The sequence below is a fragment of the Gossypium hirsutum genome, chromosome A01, assembly GCF_007990345.1.
Source record: "Gossypium hirsutum isolate 1008001.06 chromosome A01, Gossypium_hirsutum_v2.1, whole genome shotgun sequence".
Taxonomy (NCBI): domain Eukaryota; kingdom Viridiplantae; phylum Streptophyta; class Magnoliopsida; order Malvales; family Malvaceae; genus Gossypium; species Gossypium hirsutum.
In genome coordinates this window covers 112,287,522-112,301,748 of record NC_053424.1, presented here as the reverse complement: position 1 = coordinate 112,301,748, position 14,227 = coordinate 112,287,522, and the positions used below count along the sequence as shown (strand labels likewise).

The following is a 14,227-nucleotide window of genomic DNA, read 5'->3' as shown; positions in this document are numbered from 1 at the left end:
CTTTGACTATTCGTTGGGAATTTGGTGTTGTTGTTCGACCAACCCTTCTTGTATCTTACTTGTTTTATTTGGAATATTTGATGAGCTCCCATTTACTCCTGTACGTACAGAATACAAAATTTCTCTCAATTTCATTTTCTTATTTTAAAAACTTTTTAACACTCAACTAACCACCGGCTGCCTACAGAATACAAAATTATAGACTACATGAAGAAACTACTCCTCTTTTACCTTAAATAGATGATGAAAAATCTGGTTATTTTAGTATTATTATTTGGAAAAACAACAAATAATTTAGCTTAGGGTTTTTTTGTTGTCTTTTTAATAATATCGCAACATATATATATATTTTTTGTATAGCTTAGGGTTTTTTTGTTGTCTTTTTAATAATATCGCAACATATATATATATTTTTTGTAATCTGTCTTATCACTACAGTTAATACTTGTTAAGAATAATTGGATTTGAATGTAAAATTTGGTTAATATTATAATTAGTGAGTCCCAATAAATTTAAACTCTTGTTATTAGAGAGGATGAAAATTGAAGTAATTATATGACTAATTATAAACAATTATTTTTAAATCAGGGTCGAAGCCAGAAATTCTTTTTAGGGAGGATTGAAATTAAATTTTAATTTTTAATAGTTTATATATTTATAATTTTTAAAGGATTAAATTAAATTTTTATCATTTTTAGGGAGGTCAAAGTACAATTTTAACTTTATTATTTTAAATTTTAAAATTTTTAAATAGTCTAAATGGATAATTTTCCATTTTAGAGAGGTCAAGGCACTTACTAACCCCTAGATACACCACTAACTTAAATCTAATTACTTTACTTTATGGTTTTCAAACATGTTCCTATACTATTTAAGTTTAATTTTTTATAAAATTATTATAGCATTTTTATTTTAAGACATATATTTATATAATTATCTGCTATTTTATTAATTTTATTTAAATAATCTGAAATTTTTATTGGCAAGTGATAATTTTCCATATAGTTTAATCTACTAAATAATTAATTAAATTATATAATATTTTTATAAATTATTTTTATTAATTTTAATTAAATTACATAGTGTTTATTATTAATTACTTATATTTAGTTAAGGACCAATTTATAATGACAATGAATATATGCTTAAATGTTAGAGATAGAATGTTAGAGAGGGAATGTTAGAGAGGATAACCCAACAAACATGAAATAGATGGAGTAATTAGATAAAATTACATAAAATATTTATTTTTCTTGCTAATTTTATTAATAATCGTATTATCAATACTTTCTTAATTTATTATATATGATGTTTGATTTTTAAGTTTCGTTGAGAATTTTTTTTCTCTGATAATTATTATAATAATTAATATTCATGAATATAAAATTACTTAGTTGTGTAATTACAGTATATACTACTATGGCATAGGAAATTACAATGTAATTATAATTTATCAGCTAACTATATTTATAAGAGATTAAAATTATTTTGTAGTGTCCAAACACATCCTTAGTAAATTGTATATAAATGTCTACTAATAAAATGTAATATATATAAATATATATATTACATTTTATTTAAAATCCTGACTGAGTTTATGTTGCTAGTTAACAGAGCACGAACTTAGTTGGGAAATAAATCAAAAATTATTTTTTTACTAAGTAAATTATATTATTAAAAGGGTAGTTTTGTTTTTTCTATTTTATATAAAATCAATAAAAACTCACACATAATAAGATTTGAACTCAAGACATTACAATTTTTGGATATTCAATTTTGTTATTTCATTCAAAGCTTCTTTTGTTTCTTACATAAATAAATATATTTATTACATAATTTTTTAATTATAATCTAATTTAAATTTTGAAATTTTTACCATTATTACCATTATAAATAGAGTATAAACATGGATAGTATAAATTATAAACAAAAGTCCCAGCAACTATAAAGTAAAATCCACGTATCATTAATGCTCAATGATGGCAATGACGTGGAGTGAATTTTTTACCGCTTCAACTAAACTTGAAATTCTACCATCAAATCTCAAACCTAGATTAAAAAATTAAATTTACCTAGGACGTAGTTCGAGGGGCTGGCAAGGGCCTGACCCCCTTAAATGAAAAATTTTCTATTTAGGCTTTTTAAAATTTTTAAAATTTTAAATTAGTAAAGGTAAAATTGCACTTTAGCCCCCCTAAAATAATAAAATTTTGATTTAATTTTTTAAAAATTATAAAAATATGAGTTATTAAAAATGATAAAATTATATTTTTACTATCATAAAAATTATAATTTAATTTTGATTCCTCTAACTTCGCCCCTCAACCCACCCGACCCGAATTTTATTTCTTCAAACCAATTTATAAACCAATAGACTCAAATTCTTTGATATGTTGAAGATCTTGCCATTTAATCTGAATTTGCTAACAAATTTTGATGTGATTACTTCATACACAACTTTAAAGCTTCAGATGAGTGGACACTAGTGGCCAGTGAAGAAGGAAGAAATTATGAGAAAAAAAATTAAACTACATTTAACATTATTAAATTATTAATAAATTTATATTTTGTTCCCTCAACTTAAAAAAAATTATAAAGTATCATTAAACTATTCAACCATTTTCATTTAAAACTTAAATTTTAAAATCTTACGAATATTAATTACTAATATAAAATCTTAAATTTTAACCTTAAACAAAAATGAAATTCTAAACTTTAAACTTATAATTAAATTTTAAACTCTAAACGCTAGATTCTAAAACTTAATTTTCACGCTAAATTCTAATGTTATTTTTTTAAAAAAGTTAACTTACGATAGATATGGTCTTAAGGTCTGCCTGAAAAAAATAAAAGGGTTTGAGTAAAAATATAAACCTAAAAAATAGGTTTGGATAAAAAAATAATATTCATTTAAAAAACGAGTCGAGTCTCGAGTAAGGCTCTTTTTGCCTGAGCTCTGCCCGGCCCGAATTTACAAAAATTAAAAACAAAATTGTTTTTGTTTGTTATTTTCTTGTTGTTTTTTTACTATTTTGCTATTATTTTCTTGTTGTTTTCTCACCATTTCACTATTATTTTCCTATTATTTTGTTATTATTATTTGTATATTGTATAACTCTTTTTTTATTGCTAATTTTATTACTATTTTATAAGCATTTGCATGTTAAGTTGTATATATCTTAGTGTTATTTAAATATATATATTTTTTAAATTTATTTTTAATTTGTTGGGAAACATTATTTTAATGTTTTTAGTATTTTGTATCTACTATATTTTAAAAAAAATATATAAAAAAAATTAATACAGTCAGACCAGGCTTGGGTTTTAGCTTTTTATATGAGATAAATTTGAAAAAAATTCTAAACACATTTTTTGGATTAAATCAAATCCGAACCTAAAAATTTAGTTTGACTCAACTCGACCTATGACACCTCTATCCGTGATCAGGACTTTTACTAAAATATCCCAATATTAAAACGTAACGTAATAGAATCCAAAGTTCCCAAATTTTAGAAAGTTATAAATTTTAATTAGATTCTTCGAGTGTTTTGAAAATTTTAATTATACCTTCTACCATAGTTCCCTCCCCTTTAATTTAAAGGTGCGGGGAAATACTCCTTGCTTACGAATGTATATTTAGGATAGTATTTGAAACAATGATGAAAAGCATTAAAAAAAAGTATGAATTTTGCTAGAAGCTGATAGTTGGCGTGGTTAGCTCCATTCATGTTTTTAAGGTGAGTTTTTCGTTAGAATTGAGTCGAACTGAATTAAAACATTTTCACTGTGTTTGGTTCGCCGTATTACCCAATCCATTACGCCTCGATTACGCGCGTATTACATTACGCCCCTATTCCGGCGTTTGGTTCGCTGTAATAGGTATTACGCGCATATTACAATACGCCCCTAATCCCCAAATTCCCGTGTTTTCCAATCCCTTCCCAAATCGCTGTATTAGCTATTACGTCCGGCCTCCCTCCCCATCTCTCTGTTTTACCCTCCCTCCCTACCCGACCCTCTCCTCTTCCGTCCTAATCAGTTTCTCCTCCCATTTCCCACTGCTTCCGTTGATTATTCTGTCGTCATCGCTTCCTTGTTAAAGCTTTACGTAAGTTTCATTTACTAGATGACCTTTTAATTTGCGTAAGAAACTCTTTGATCATCTTATTTCTCTTATCATGAACAATTTGAGATTATTAATAATAGATAGGGGCAAATTTTTATCATGTGATGCAATGTTTCTTCATTTCTCTCTCTCTTCCTTTCCTCAACCTACTGTCTCCTTTTTTTCTTATATGTTTGTCAAGCATTTGATTGTGGCACATGCTCTACTGTTGACGATAGCTAGGATGTTGTATCCTGGCCATTTGAACAATTCTGTCTTGTGATCAGTGGTGCTTTGTGGAGCAAGGAAGCATTTGGTTGCTCCACCAATTTCTTCTATCTTGTCATCATTTTCTAAGCACACACAATATGTATACTGTTTTCCTGGAAGGCTTATGATTAAATTAATACTGATAGGTAAGTTGTGCTGATATTTGCAGGTGGGTTGCAAACACATTGGATTTTAATAAAACCTATGATGCCAGTGTTTTTGAGACAACCATAAGGTTGCATTTAACAGGTTTATATATGTATTAATTGTTTTATCAGGAAAATTTTATGAGTCATGATCCTTTTCCCCCTTCTGAATAGTTTTTTTTTTACCTTTTAATTGACACTCATATTGTACTAATTTGTCTTGTCTATTCTAATTGAATATTTAGAGTTGTAGGTGGACTTCTGAGCACATATGATCTTTCAGGCGACAATATTTTCCTTGAAAAGGCTAGAGATATTGCAGATAGATTACTACCTGCATGGGATACTCCTTCTGGGATCCCGTATAACATTATCAACTTGGCTCGTGGAAATGCACATAACCCTGGCTGGACTGGGGTATGTTTTTTGCATTGCTGCTGTTAGTCTTTAGTATCTTTGATGCTATAGCAGTAAAAAGTTATTTTAAGTTCTATGAATAAGCAAGGTGGCTGGGTCCTTGTTCTTTGTCTTCAACAACATTTTGAAGACATGATGGATCATATTTTGGTTAGAGTGGACTTATGTAGAAGCATTTATTTATCTGATTCCTATACTTGAGATTGATGCTCAACTGCATTGACTTGAAAACTGTTATTTGGTTATCCAACAAATACAATCAGGCGCACTGGAGATTATTCTGTGTCTGTATTTGACAAATCATTGTTAGGCCTTTCATTATCCTTTATATGGTAGTTTATGTCATTCCATCAGTAGAAAAATTACCTTCTAAGCAGTAAGCACTACTATGTGACTTGGGGGCTGGTACTTGATATTTATTTTTTACATATACATTATTCATTGAGTTTGATTTTTTTTCACCCTTTATTCCCTAGGGTGATAGTATTCTTGCAGATTCAGGGACAGAGCAACTGGAGTTTATTGCTCTTTCACAAAGAACAGGAGATCCCAAGTATCAGGAGAAGGTAAATGCTTCTCATGTTTATTCATGCTTATGTTACCTCATGTTTTTATAATTTTCATGCTAGGATTGCTTAGTTCATAGGTTATGTCCGCATCAAGCCAATTGCTAATCTTATTTCTTAGAAGTTGGGTTAAATTATATTAACTAAAGATAGCTGAAAGGTCTTAAGTGCTGGCCCTTTAACAGGAAAAAGGATATTTTAACTTTTAAGTGTGTATTGGTTGCTGAGGTGGTTGATTAACTTGCTTGTGCTTTGATGTATAAGGTGGAGAAAGCTATTGTTGCGCTTAGTAAAACTTTTCCTGCTGATGGTTTGGTTCCCATCAATGTTAATCCTAACGATGGCACTGCTTACGGAACTATAACCTTTGGTGCTATGGGTGATAGGTCTTCCCATTTGAAACTTCCTCGTCCTTTTTTTTTCTGGCTTCATATTTCATCAAATTTTTTATTCAATGTTTTGCATAAAATAAATCAGTTTATTGCAGCTTCTATGAATATCTGCTTAAAGCCTGGATTCAAGGAAACAAAACATCATCTGTAAAACCTTATAGGTGAGAATCCCATCATCTCTCACCTCTCCATTTTTGTTTTTGAATTGCTGCCATTGGTAATTGCTTACGGTCATTCATTGGATGATAAGATCGTTTTTGTTTGAAAGTGAAGATTTTTGAGTTATTTTAATGTACGGACATGGAAAGTACTTACTATCTCTTTTCCTAATACTTCTCCCTTTATGGAAGTTTGATCAAGAATAAACAGGAAACTGTTTGCAGATTTTGCTTTTCTTTTTCTGTACAGTATGGGGGCTTGGTTTTTTTTTATTCCATTTTTGTTATTTATGATCTCAAGTTTCTTCATTTGTCCAAAAAGCTCTTTGTTGGAACGGTTTTTGCCTTTGCATTCTTTGCTTCATAAAATTAAGAAATTGAGTTCATGCCTATGATTTTCTGATGATACATATGACTGCATTGTGTTGTTTGCTAATGGGGATGAATATGGGGGAATTAGAGGCCAGTGGTTTGTTATGTATTAACTGAGTGCAACTTACTACATGTATGATGTTAGGCACTGAATTTACTTAATATGGTTGGTTTTATGGTTGTGCCATGACTGCTTCCAGCATTCTTGAAAAACAAAATGCAAAGGGTTTAAGCTTCTCATATTGTAATGAAAAGAGGACACTTGCTGGTTAGGGGTCTTTTATTAGGAAGAATTATTGAGGTGAGAACTAATTTCAGATAATGAGGGAAATGAAGAGGCAGTTCAGTGTAGGTTATTGAACTTGGAATTGGGTTTAACGGTTTGTCGCCTGGTATCATACAGAACAAAGAAAAGTCATGAATCCTTTGAAAGCTTGGCAATTGGATTTAATAGTTTCATAGTTCCCTCTTTTTGCGTTCTTAATTGCTGCTTTGCTTTTAAATTATACTGCTACAATAAAATATGAAAGTTACTATTAGAAGCATGTTTCCGATCATCCAACTGTGACATCTTACGTGTTTATGTTTTTGAGGGAATAGTGAGAGGCTTGATAGGGCTCATAGATGATGATTGGTGTATGGTTGTGTTGTGCTTTGATATACTATATTTAGCTATAGCATAAATATTTTTCCAAAAAAAAAAAGGTTGATCCGAGCACTTTTTGCATTACAGGTTCTTTGTTCCAACACTTCCACATCGCATTCGTCCCCCATTTGCTCATTACAGGTTAGTTTTCTATTGGTATTCATGGTTTTGTTTGTATGTTTTCCCTGATTCCATGGCTGTATTGCTGTAGCAGCTTCTGGTGTTTCCCAAATGAATATGGTTATGGTTAATTTCTTTAGCAGCTTCTGTAGCAGCTTCTGTTGTTTGTATTTTTGTAATGCTCATTAAAGCTTGTTGAATTATGGTTATGGTTATTGCTGCATAATTATTGTTCTTTTTTGAATTTAAAATAGGTTATATGTTTTTACTAATAGGTAACATTTTTTTTAAAGAGCATTATGAAGCAAATCAGTAGGAGTATTGCCTCCGAGGTGGTAGTTCAGCAATGGTCAGAAAAACATCAAAATATGGAAGAGAGAGCTTCAAACTTATATTCAGCCTTATGGTCAATTGAAGGTTTAACCGACGATCAGCGGTATGATGCATTGAGTAAAATTCCCGACCATCCAACTCAAATGATCGTTTTCTTTAGTTTACCTTCAGTTGCCCGATTGGAATGGGTTAGAAGATTTCTTTCTTACCATTAAATATCAATGTTCAAACTTTTTGATGTTGTAAAACTATATAACATATGGATTATAATGTACAATTTCATTTTCATCTAACCTTTTCTTAATATAATTTAATTATGTTCAAGTTATATATTGATTTTAGTAAATTCATATAAGAACATTTTATTATTAACAATTTCATGAAATTATATATCACTATTAAATTATATTTAATATTAATTATTTTAAATTGTATAAATTCATATAAGAAAATTTATTATCAAGAATTTTATGAAAGTTTATATTATTATTAAATTATATGTAATAATTATTATTTTAAATTATACAAATTCATAAAATATAATTTATTAGTTATAATTATTTTAAATTTTATTAAATCATATATTTAAATTAAAATATATTTAATATTAATTATTTAAAATTTTATTTTATAGTATCATATATTATGATTTGAGTAAATTCATATAAGAATATTAATTATTAAGAATTTTATTAAATTATATATTTTAATTATATTATATTTAATAATAATTATGTTATTTTATATTTTACAGTATCATATATTATGGTTTGAGTAAATTCATATAAGAATATTAATTATTAAGAATTTTATTAAATTATATATTTTAATTATATTATATTTAATAATAATTATGTTTAAATATGATTAAATTATTTATTATTGATATTAATAATCTTATTAAAATTTAAATAAAATAATTTACCAAAACAAATTTCTGCTAATTATTAAGAATTTTATTAAAATATATATTTTAATTAAAATATATTAAATAATAATTATGTTTAAATATGATTAAATTATTTATTTTTGATAATAAATAATCTTATTAAAATTTAAATAACAATAACAATAATCATTTACCAAAACAAATTTATGCTAAGGGTATTCTGGTCATTTTAGTTTTCTCCATTATGCTATTACACCTCTATTACATTCAACCAAACACAGTTTTACTATTACGCCTCTATTCCATTACATTCAACCAAACAGTTGATTTGCTATTACACCTCTATTCCATTACACCTCTAATCCAATACACCTCTAATCCAATACAGCGAACTAAACGTGCTCTAAATTTAAATTACTTATTCAAGTTAACTTAAAAAAATTAAATAACTCAATTATTAATTCAAAATTTAAATTTTTTTGATTTTTCTAAGTTAAAAGTAAAATTTTACTCACCTCTAATCTTTATAGTATTGTGATACATATGGCATTGAAAATCGAGGTTTGTGGGTTGAAAAAGGTTATAGAGAACTTTTTTCCCTATTCGAACAGAATTAATTTCAGACAGTAAACATGTAATTATACAAAATAATAATAATTTGGTTTATTTAGCTTTTTATAAAATTTAATGAGTCGCTTTAAATTAAATTGGTCTAGTAGCTGTTACATGAACAATATATGAAGGCCATTTATGTCATCACGTGAGTCTCACATGCCTGACAGATCTCCCAGAGTTTTGAACGGTGCATTAACTTCATAATTTTTCTTCTTCCTTTACATTTTTTCTTGAAATATAAACCTGCATTAGATTTTTATAAATTACTGATAATATTATCGAATTAATATTATTTTATATTGATATGTTGTATACACAAATAATTATATTAATCTAATATGAAAATAAATGTAAGTATTTGTTTATTTAAATATATATAATTAAATCAAAATAAAAGTTTAATGCATATATATAAACTACAATTCAAGTTTTATGTATATAATTACACTAAATCAAATTCATATATCGAATTACACATTGAACCAAACATCATGAATAAATTTGGTATTTATCTCAAAAAGAAAATAGCAATCTTTTGTGATAGATATATTTGTGAAGTCCCTCTATTATAGGGATTGTGTCAAATTAGTCCTTCTACTTTTAAATAGATCATTTTAATCCCTGTATTAGTAGTAGATATGATCAAATTATAACAAAGTTAACATTTTTTGTTTAAATAATAATAAATTTTTTTATTTTTCGTTTGCAATTCAACTACTAACAAAATATTTCATTATTAGAACCATAAAAAACTTAAAAAAAAGACTCTATTACACAATAAATAACATTTTTTTAAACCGATAATGTTAATTATGTTAAAATTTGATCTTATTTAATTGTTTTTAATGTTATATGAATTAAATTAAATCATTTAATAATAATAAAAAAACTAATTTGATCTAATTCCTATAATAAAAGAATTTGCCAAACATATTCACCTATATATACATTCATCAATTGCGAAAAAGAAAACCAAAATTTAATGCGTTTGGTTCGCTGTATTGGATTAGACGCGTATTGGATTAAAGGTGTATTGGATTAGAGGTGTAATAGCAAATCAACTGTTTGGTTGAATGTAATGGAATAGAGGCGTAATAGTAATCTTGTGTTTGGTTGAATGGAATAGAGGTGTAATAGCATAATGGAAAAAACTAAAATGACTAGAATACCCTTAACATAAATTTGTTTTGGTAAATGATTATTGTTATTGTTATTTAAATTTTAATAAGATTATTATTATCAATAATAAATATTTTAATCATATTTAAACATAATTATTATTAAATATATTTTAATTAAAATATATAATTTAATAAAATTCTTAATAATTAGCAGAAATTTGTTTTGGTAAATTATTATTGTTATTGTTATTTAAATTTTAATAAGATTATTAATATCAATAATAAATAATTTAATCATATTTAAACATAATTATTATTAAATATATTATAATTAAAATATATAATTAATAAAATTCTTAATAATTAATATTCTTATATGAATTTACTCAAATCATAATATAACAGTCCTTGCCCTTACATTAGTGGAACAAATTATTATAGGATATCTTTGGTACAGCTCCATGCAATATCTTGCATCAAACAATATATTAGTGTAACTATTGTTCTGTCATTTTATTATAGGCTAAACAATAAATTTTAATTAAAATATATTTAATATTAATTATTTCAAATTTTCATTTATAGTATCATATATTATGATTTGAGTAAATTCATATAAGAATATTAATTATTAAGAATTTTATTAAATTATATATTTTAATTATAATATATTTAATAATAATTATGTTAATTTATATTTTACAGTATCATATATTATGATTAGAGTAAATTCATATAAGAATATTAATTATTAAGAATTTTATTAAATTATATATTTTAATTAAAATATATTTAATAATAATTATGTTAATTTATATTTTACAGTATCATATATTATGATTTGAGTAAATTCATATAAGAATATTAATTATTAAGAATTTTATTAAATTATATATTTTAATTATAATATATTTAATAATAATTATGTTAATTTATATTTTATAGTATCATATATTATGATTTGAGTAAATTCATATAAGAATATTAATTATTAAGAATTTTATTAAATTATATATTTTAATTATAATATATTTAATAATAATTATGTTAATTTATATTTTATAGTATCATATATTATGATTTGAGTAAATTCATATAAGAATATTAATTATTAAGAATTTTATTAATTATATATTTTAATTATAATATATTTAATAATAATTATGTTTAAATATGATTAAATTATTTATTATTGATATTAATAATCTTATTAAAATTTAAATAACAATAACAATAATAATTTACCAAAACAAATTTCTGCTAATTATTAAGAATTTTATTAAATTATATATTTTAATTAAAATATATTTAATAATAATTATGTTTAAATATGATTAAAATATTTATTATTGATAATAATAATCTTATTAAAATTTAAATAACAATAACAATAATCATTTACCAAAACAAATTTATGTTAAGGGTATTCTAGTCATTTTAGTTTTTTCCATTATGCTATTACACCTCTATTCCATTCAACCAAACACAAGATTACTATTACGCCTCTATTCCATTACATTCAACCAAACAGTTGATTTGCTATTACACCTCTAATCCAATACACCTTTAATCCAATACGCGTCTAATCCAATACAGCGAACCAAACGCATTAAATTTTGGTTTTCTTTTTCGCAATTGATGAATGTATATATAGGTGAATATGTTTGGCAAATTCTTTTATTATAGGAATTAGATCAAATTAGTTTTTTATTATTATTAAATGATTTAATTTAATTCATATAACATTAAAAACAATTAAATAAGATCAAATTTTAACATAATTAACATTATCGGTTTAAAAAAATGTTATTTATTGTGTAATAGAGTCTTTTTTTTAAGTTTTTTATGGTTCTAATAATGAAATATTTTGTTAGTAGTTGAATTGCAAACGAAAAATAAAAAAATTTATTATTATTTAAACAAAAAATGTTAACTTTGTTATAATTTGATCATATCTACTACTAATACAGGGATTAAAATGATCTATTTAAAAGTAGAAGGACTAATTTGACACAATCCCTATAATAGAGGGACTTCACAAATATATCTATCACAAAAGATTGCTATTTTCTTTTTGAGATAAATACCAAATTTATTCATGATGTTTGGTTCAATGTGTAATTCGATATATGAATTTGATTTAGTGTAATTATATACATAAAACTTGAATTGTAGTTTATATATATGCATTAAACTTTTATTTTGATTTAATTATATATATTTAAATAAACAAATACTTACATTTATTTTCATATTAGATTAATATAATTATTTGTGTATACAACATATCAATATAAAATAATATTAATTCGATAATATTATCAGTAATTTATAAAAATCTAATGCAGGTTTATATTTCAAGAAAAAATGTAAAGGAAGAAGAAAAATTATGAAGTTAATGCACCGTTCAAAACTCTGGGAGATCTGTCAGGCATGTGAGACTCACGTGATGACATAAATGGCCTTCATATATTGTTCATGTAACAGCTACTAGACCAATTTAATTTAAAGCGACTCATTAAATTTTATAAAAAGCTAAATAAACCAAATTATTATTATTTTGTATAATTACATGTTTACTGTCTGAAATTAATTCTGTTCGAATAGGGAAAAAAGTTCTCTATAACCTTTTTCAACCCACAAACCTCGATTTTCAATGCCATATGTATCACAATACTATAAAGATTAGAGGTGAGTAAAATTTTACTTTTAACTTAGAAAAATCAAAAAAAATTTAAATTTTGAATTAATAATTGAGTTATTTAATTTTTTTAAGTTAACTTGAATAAGTAATTTAAATTTAGAGCACGTTTGGTTCGCTGTATTGGATTAGAGGTGTATTGGATTAGAGGTGTATTGGATTAGAGGTGTAATAGCAAATCAACTGTTTGGTTGAATGTAATGGAATAGAGGCGTAATAGTAAAACTGTGTTTGGTTGAATGTAATAGAGGTGTAATAGCATAATGGAGAAAACTAAAATGACCAGAATACCCTTAGCATAAATTTGTTTTGGTAAATGATTATTGTTATTGTTATTTAAATTTAATAAGATTATTTATTATCAAAAATAAATAATTTAATCATATTTAAACATAATTATTATTTAATATATTTTAATTAAAATATATATTTTAATAAAATTCTTAATAATTAGCAGAAATTTGTTTTGGTAAATTATTTTATTTAAATTTTAATAAGATTATTAATATCAATAATAAATAATTTAATCATATTTAAACATAATTATTATTAAATATAATATAATTAAAATATATAATTTAATAAAATTCTTAATAATTAATATTCTTATATGAATTTACTCAAACCATAATATATGATACTGTAAAATATAAAATAACATAATTATTATTAAATATAATATAATTAAAATATATAATTTAATAAAATTCTTAATAATTAATATTCTTATATGAATTTACTCAAATCATAATATATGATACTATAAAATAAAATTTTAAATAATTAATATTAAATATATTTTAATTTAAATATATGATTTAATAAAATTTAAAATAATTATAACTAATAAATTATATTTTATGAATTTGTATAATTTAAAATAATAATTATTACATATAATTTAATAATAATATAAACTTTCATAAAATTCTTGATAATAAATTTTCTTATATGAATTTATACAATTTAAAATAATTAATATTAAATATAATTTAATAGTGATATATAATTTCATGAAATTGTTAATAATAAAATGTTCTTATATGAATTTACTAAAATCAATATATAACTTGAACATAATTAAATTATATTAAGAAAAGGTTAGATGAAAATGAAATTGTACATTATAATCCATATGTTATATAGTTTTACAACATCAAAAAGTTTGAACATTGATATTTAATGGTAAGAAAGAAATCTTCTAACCCATTCCAATCGGGCAACTGAAGGTAAACTAAAGAAAACGATCATTTGAGTTGGATGGTCGGGAATTTTACTCAATGCATCATACCGCTGATCGTCGGTTAAACCTTCAATTGACCATAAGGCTGAATATAAGTTTGAAGCTCTCTCTTCCATATTTTGATGTTCTTCTG

At 24.4% G+C, this 14,227-nt stretch overlaps 1 protein-coding gene across 5 annotated transcripts; it reads left to right on the top strand.

Moving 5' to 3' along the window:
• Positions 1 to 3,790: 3,790 nt before the first annotated feature.
• On the top strand, positions 3,791 to 7,543 carry LOC107904337 (uncharacterized). Of its 5 annotated transcripts, none has more exons than XR_005927142.1 (8): positions 3,791 to 4,108; positions 4,545 to 4,610; positions 4,767 to 4,938; positions 5,415 to 5,504; positions 5,769 to 5,890; positions 5,992 to 6,057; positions 7,160 to 7,213; positions 7,486 to 7,543. XR_005927142.1 is itself a non-coding variant. In XM_041113622.1 (7 exons), exons 3-7 carry the CDS (start codon positions 4,793 to 4,795, stop codon positions 7,493 to 7,495), a joined length of 366 nt encoding a protein of 121 aa, XP_040969556.1. In that variant the 5' UTR covers positions 3,791 to 4,108; positions 4,545 to 4,610; positions 4,767 to 4,792; the 3' UTR covers positions 7,496 to 7,543. The 5 variants fall into 5 exon arrangements, 3 of the variants coding, with proteins under 3 accessions (XP_040969556.1, XP_040969558.1, XP_040969562.1); XR_005927143.1 differs by having other exon boundaries at positions 7,468 to 7,524; XM_041113622.1 differs by lacking the exon at positions 5,769 to 5,890.
• The last annotated feature ends 6,684 nt before the right edge of the window (positions 7,544 to 14,227 follow it).

What these genes read in the sequence shown, in the direction of transcription:
- LOC107904337 (XM_041113622.1), top strand. Translation starts at nt 4,793, where the DNA reads ATGATCTTTCAGGCGACAATATTTTCCTTGAAAAGGCTAGAGATATTG. An exon ending in ATAACCCTGGCTGGACTGGG is followed by an intron (nt 4,939 to 5,414) that starts GTATGTTTTTTG and finishes TTTATTCCCTAG; the next exon opens with GGTGATAGTATTCTTGCAGA. An exon ending in TCATCTGTAAAACCTTATAG is followed by an intron (nt 6,058 to 7,159) that starts GTGAGAATCCCA and finishes TTTGCATTACAG; the next exon opens with GTTCTTTGTTCCAACACTTC.